Here is a 6,000-nt window from a genome sequence, read left to right as displayed (position 1 = left end):
GCAGGACTAGCTGGGATGTTGTTCTCCAGTGGGAAGGAATGTCCAGCTGGATATCCTCTGAGAAGAGCAGGCCTGTCACCGCTCCTCCCTGGAGATGGGCCAGTGGGAAGGCAGGCTGTGAGGGCTGGGCCGAGGCAGCGCACACCCTGTCCTCTGCTGTAATCAGCTGTCTGCACAGCTCTGAGAGGTCCAGGTGACTGAGGAGAAGCACAGAGGGTCAGAAAGGACCGTGGGATGCAGGGACATTCCCTGCTGCCTTCCTCTGCCCCCAGAGTGACTGACTCCCTGCCCCATCTTCTTCCTCTCGCAGCCCACAACCCTCCCTCAGGGCACCATCAACATGAACCAGTGCACAGACGTGGTGGATGGGGAGGGCCGCACGGGCCAGAAGTTCTCCCTGTGCATTCTGACCCCCGAGAAGGAGCACTTCATCCGGGCAGAGACCAAGGAGATCATCAGCGGGTGAGTTCGCTCTGCACGTCTTGGGAAGAGGGGCCCCCGCCTGCCAGCAGCTCCTTGGACCAGGACTCTTAGGCACGACGGCTGGCGTTGCCCTCACTTTCTGCCCCTCGTGTCTCCTCTTCTGAGTCCCTCTCTTCACCCACACTGGCCTCACCCTCCACCCACCTTTGCTTCATCCCCATGTCCACACACTCGCCAGGCTGCCCCTGCATGTCCCGCTCCCCCAGCGGCCTCCCTCTGCTGGCGCTGGCGCATCTTCCCAGCCTCTCTCTGGGCTCCACGCTCCATTCTCACTGCGCTCCAACCATCTATCACTCGTCCACGAGGGACTCAGTTTCCAGAGCTCATCCGACCTCGCCTCCCTCCTGCCTGAAAGCCCCTGGGGCCCTTCTCAGCCCCGCAGCCTTTGCCCCCACCGCCCTGTCCCTCCTTGCTGAGCTGCTTGTCACCGCACGCCCCCTGCTGCCTCTCCCCAGCTCCTCGCCTTCGTTCCTGCCCTCCCCTCGGTCTGCAGTGACCCTCTGTCCCCAAAGTTGTGACGTCTCTGGGAAGCCCTCCCCTGCAACGCGTGTGGCTCCATCAGCTGGCGCTCATAAAGGGTGGGGCTTGTCCGAGTGGAGGAGGCCTGTGTCTCCCTCGTGTGCCCCGTGCCTGCCTATGGGAGTCACTGCAGGGTGACCGCACGCACTGCCTTCCTCAGCCGAGGGGAAGGGACAGAGTTCTGGGTCACCCGCTCCCCCAGCATGCCTTGGCAGGAGGCTTGGGGAAGCCCTAGGAAGTAGAGGGGCCCAGATTTTCAGGCAGCCAATAGGCCAGCGGGCTGAGCTCCGTGCTCTGAGCCCTGCCACATCTGCCTTCTGGGAGCCCTGCTCCTGGGGCACCTGCCACCAGTCCTGTGCACCCAGCCACACACGGTACGTGACACGGTTCGTGACACGGGACGTGACATGGTACATGACGGCGAGCAGGTGCCCCGGCCCTGCCGGGAGCCTAGGTGCTGGGTCATGCAGAATCCCATCGTCCTTTAAGGTGAAAATGAAAACGTGAACCAGAGGGGTTGGGGGGCTGGGCTGGTGATTATTACAGCACAGAAGACAGGGAATGAGAATGTCAGACACTTTGCTTTCAACAGATCGAAGGCTGCTGAGAGCCCTGGCCTGGGGTTCAGGGCTTCGCCTGCAGCCTGCCCAAGGCTGCTGAGTGAGAAAGTGAGAGGGTGGCCAGGAGACCCTGTTTTTGCTGAGGTGGGCGTGGAGCAGAGGCCAGACTCGTGCTGCCCAGGGGCTCAGAGGCCCCCTCCTGGGTGCCAGCTCACCCCAAGTCCGCTTCCCCTGGGCAGAGGCAGGTTTGCGTTTCTGACTCCAGGGCCTAACAGAAGGACCACTTTCACTGCTTCTCCTTAATCCTCGTCTTAGAACCTTGTGGTTTAGGAGGGTAAAGGGTTTTACAAGCCCTCGTTCTGCGGTTGGGAGACTGAGGTCCAGGAAATGAAGGGAGCCTAATCACTCCAGGCGTGAGTGACAGCACGGAGCCATTTGCACGTCCTGGTTCACACTTGCTGCCATGGCCTTGTCTGGCAGGCACGCCTGGCCGAGGTTCCATTGCCCAACTGGATTCCTTGAGGAGATCTATTCCCCGCCACTTGGGAGCTGGGTCCTAGGGAGGGGTCTGGGTGACGTTGGATGGGAAAGGGGTGTCTGAGGTCCCCAGGACAACAGGGAGCATGTGAGCTGGGGCCCAGGTCAGTGATGTAGTGGCGTGCCATGTGGTCTCTGGCCTCTCTGATGGGACCCTCCGTCAGGCACTTGGCAGGGTCCTCGGCTCAGTCCCTGAGCCCCTTTCCCACGGTCACTCCTGTATGCATGTACAGGGCCTGCCATTCCTGTGCAGCGTGGGTAGACAAGGTCATTAGCGGGTGAGATACCAGCTGTGTGTCCTGGGGGTCCCGAGGCTGGAGCCTAGCGTCATGGCTTGGTGGCAAACCCAGAGCCGGAGCCAGTTACCTGACACTCTTCCCCTCCCCTCATCCTGGGCTGGGCCTCGCTGCTTCCTGCCCAGTGCGAGGGCTCCTGCAACCCTGGGCAGCAGCTTCCTCGTCTTCCCCATCCACGGGGACACGGCCTCCTCAGGGAGTCGCCTGGGGCAGTGTGCCCTGGGGACAGACTGTGTCTGCATCTTCTCTCCCTCCTCTGCCCTGCCCTTGGCCTCCTGGGTCTGAGCGCCTGGCAAGGCTCCTTGCTGGGTAACCTCATCTGTGGGCTCTGGGGCCCCCACATGGGTCCCTAAAGAGGTGCTGACTTCAAGGGAGAGGAGTAGAGAACAGTCCCTTCTGCCTTCTTTCCGGGGTCTTCTCTGAATGGAGACCCCCGGACGGCCAGAGGCAGCCGCGTCTGTCCCAGAGCTGATGGCGAGAGTCTCTTTCCCTGTCCCCTCACAGCAGGAGGTGCCGCTCCACCTGGCTCTTCAGAGGAGGTGAGATTTGGCAGGAGTTGGCAAGGGGGCTCTTCAGTGCCTCTGGCGGGGCTGGGTCCCAGCTGCCCCTCCTCTCCATACCGCTGCCTTTGAGCTCTGCCCTCAGAGTTGAGGGGTCCCTCTACCGTGTCCCTGGCGCCCACATTCACCACCAGCCGCGTGTGTTCGTTCCCCGCACTCATCTCTTTCCTGGGTGTATTTTAACGTCTGTAACCCATCTGGGTAGCATCACACACTTCCTGCTGGGCTGCTGTGAGGAACCCCAGTACGGGGGACACGGCCCATTATCTGTGCCTGGACTGGGCATCCCCCAACCTCTGGCCACGGCACCGCTGAGTGGGGCAGGCCGGGCCCACCCTCGCCCTGCGCTCCGTCCCTGAGTCTCCGGGGGCTCCACTTAGTCAGCAGCGTAGCCGCGGTGCAGATCTTCTCTCCTTTCCCGTGAGGCCCTGTCCTGCGAGGTGCACAGGTTTGCCCAGCTCGTTAGTGTTGCCATTCAAGAGCGACTGGGCCAGCGTGCAGAGGCTCCGGGCACCCCGAAGGCTCTGCCCCTCCCTGCCATGGCCCCCGCTCCTGGGGCCCTGCGGGATGAGGTGACTTTGCTGAGCAGTCTCTCCTCCCCTCCCCTCCCTTCCCCGGTAAAGCTTGAAGAGGGGCCCTCTGCAGGCGTGGTTCCTTGGTGTGAACTTCCCAGAGGAAATTCAGCCCCCGTGGCAGGCTAGAAAGCAGGTCTCTTAACCCCACAAGCACGCGAACTCCTTGGGTTACCTGAAGGAAGGCCTTGGAGAGTGCTCGTCTGCTGCTGTACAGATTCACCCGTGGCCTCCTTTCTTGCTTCGAGGACCGCAGGCACAGGACCTGTGCGTCAGGTCTGCACAGTGCAGGCATTGTTCATTCTCTCAGCAAACTGAGAATCCCCTGCTCCCTCTGGGCTAGGCCTCACCTCGGATGCTGGGATGCCCCACACCCAGTCCCGCTCTCCCAGCTGACAGCTGTCCGCAGCACAACCAGCACGGCCCCAGGCTGTCCCAGAAGCCGCTACGACCAGCCTCCACCCCGCCCCTCCCCCGCAGACGAAAGAAGCACCTCTGAGAACTAAAGCCCAGCGCCTTCTCCCTGCCCCAGGCTCGGGGTGCCAGTCATCGCTGCAGCCAGGGCCCTGACCGTGCAGACCCTGCCTTGTACAGCAGCTCAGCCAGCGCCACCAGGTCGTCAGCCTAGGCTGGCAGCAGGCCCAACACGGACCCTGGGGTTCTGGGAAGAAGTGGCCCAGTGTCTCCTGCAGTACCTTCCCCTGTGGAGAAAGCACTGGGGCTGCCCTTCGCCACCTCACCTCCTTCTTTCCCCTTCCTCCAACCTTCCCAGCTATTACGAAGCTCCAGTGAGGCAAGCAGCGGTCATGTCACGGCCTAATCCAGCCCCTGGCGTCAGAGACCAGGAGACAGAAGCCCAGAGGCCTGGGAGCCACCTGGGGTCATGGTTTGGGGGTGGCAGAGCCAGATCTAAATCCAAGCCTCCTGCCTCAGTCCCTGTTCTTCCCACGCTCCCCCATGGCCTTCCCTGCTGCTGGTCCAGCATGTGGGCCCTGGTATGGGTCCCTGGACAGGGTCCCTTGGCAGCTCTGCTGAGCCTTCCCCAAAACCGAGGTGCCCAGCGCCCTCCCTGTGCAAGTCGGGCCCAGAGGTGAGCGAATGAGTCTGGGAGGTCAGATGCGCAGCCCCCTGAAGTGACCCGCTGTGGGGAAGTTCAGTAGCAGAGTCCCGGGTTCCTTCCTCGAGTGGAGTCCAGGCCCCAGAGAAAGGTCAGGGGTAGAAACAGTGCCGAGTCCTTGCCAGGGGCCTGCGGTCAGGCCTCCTGCCGCACCAGCGTGGAGCTCGCCCCATTTCCAGGCCTGAAGGGCCTCCCCGCCTGCGCTGTGGTCATTGTGGGGTCAGCGCCTGGGAGTGGCCTCGGCTCAGTCTGTGCTCGTCCCGGCTGCGCTGCTGGGTTTCCTGCCCCGGCAGTGACAGCTCTGATCTGCTTGGTGCTCTGCCTTGCTCTGGTGCCTGGAGGCTGGGTGGGCACCGGCGGGGTCCTGGTCCCTGAGAGCAGGGTCTGACTGGCGCTCCCCACTCCTCTTTCCCCAGCTGGCTGGAGATGCTCATGGTCTATCCCAGGACCAACAAGCAGAACCAGAAGAAGAAGCGGAAGGTGGAGCCCCCCACACCACAGGTGAGGGCGGGGCTGCCAGCTGGCATCCCCTTGGTGGAGCTGGGGCAAAGAGAGTGCGCCCTAGGAGCTTGGGGGGCTTCAGTACCCAGCCTAGAATAGGGTGCAAGGGAAAAGGGGTCACGTCAAGGGTGAGGTGGCCATCAGCCCTGGGGTCCCTTCCTTCCTTCTGTTGGTCTGTGAGCTGCGCACTCCTCTCCGAGCCACAAGGCGGGACCCCTACTGGGACGGGGTGGCCTGCTGTGGAGCTGCCCCCAGAGGCACCCACCCTGCAGGCAGGGGTTCGCAGCGGTAGCACAGTGCGTGTCCCTCCCCCTGACCGTCCTGCCAGCTGCTGGGGAGCCAGGAGCATGCCGGGAGAGATGATTCTGCAGACAGCAGGCTGAACAGGGGGGCTGGGCAGGGGGGTCCTAGAGTGTCCCAGCCAAGTGAGGGGGGCTCTTGAGGGACCCCACTTCTGCTATGGGCTGACCATAAATGGAAAACACTGGCACTGGCCTTGATTTTGTGCCTCTGCCTCAGATCCCATGAGACCAGAGTGGGAGGTGGCTGGGGTGGTCCCACCAGGTCCAGCCCTTCCCTCCCCGGCTGGCCTGCAGGGGCTCAGGGCACTGGAGGGATTCAGGGACTCAGTGAGCTGATTTGCGAAATGGGCCTGTTGAAGTCTAGTTCTCGGCTACCCATGTGTGTGGAAGGAAGCACTGGGCCCGTCCTGGGTGCTCAGTGCAGTTGACTCTGGAACAACATGGGCTTGAGCTCTGTGGGCCCACTTTATGTGGGTTGTTTTCAATAGTAAATCCTGCAGGACTACACGGTCCACGGTTGGTTGGAGCCGCGGACATGGAGGAACCGTGGATA

The 6,000-nt window shown here is 62.5% G+C and overlaps 1 protein-coding gene across 1 annotated transcript in view; it reads left to right on the top strand.

The window, feature by feature from the left end:
* MPRIP (myosin phosphatase Rho interacting protein) overlaps positions 1-6,000 on the top strand; it is a 122,628-nt gene that overhangs the window by 66,891 nt on the left and 49,737 nt on the right. Inside the window, 2 exon segments of the mRNA XM_024752140.1 lie at positions 311-462; positions 5,061-5,145. Coding sequence (XP_024607908.1) covers positions 311-462; positions 5,061-5,145 — 237 coding nt within the window.

Source organism: Neophocaena asiaeorientalis, unplaced genomic scaffold, assembly GCF_003031525.2.
Source record: "Neophocaena asiaeorientalis asiaeorientalis breed wild unplaced genomic scaffold, Neophocaena_asiaeorientalis_V1.1 scaffold540, whole genome shotgun sequence".
Lineage (NCBI taxonomy): Eukaryota > Metazoa > Chordata > Mammalia > Artiodactyla > Phocoenidae > Neophocaena > Neophocaena asiaeorientalis.
Note: the sequence above shows the minus strand (reverse complement) of the source record. Positions and strands in the feature narration are given on the sequence as shown.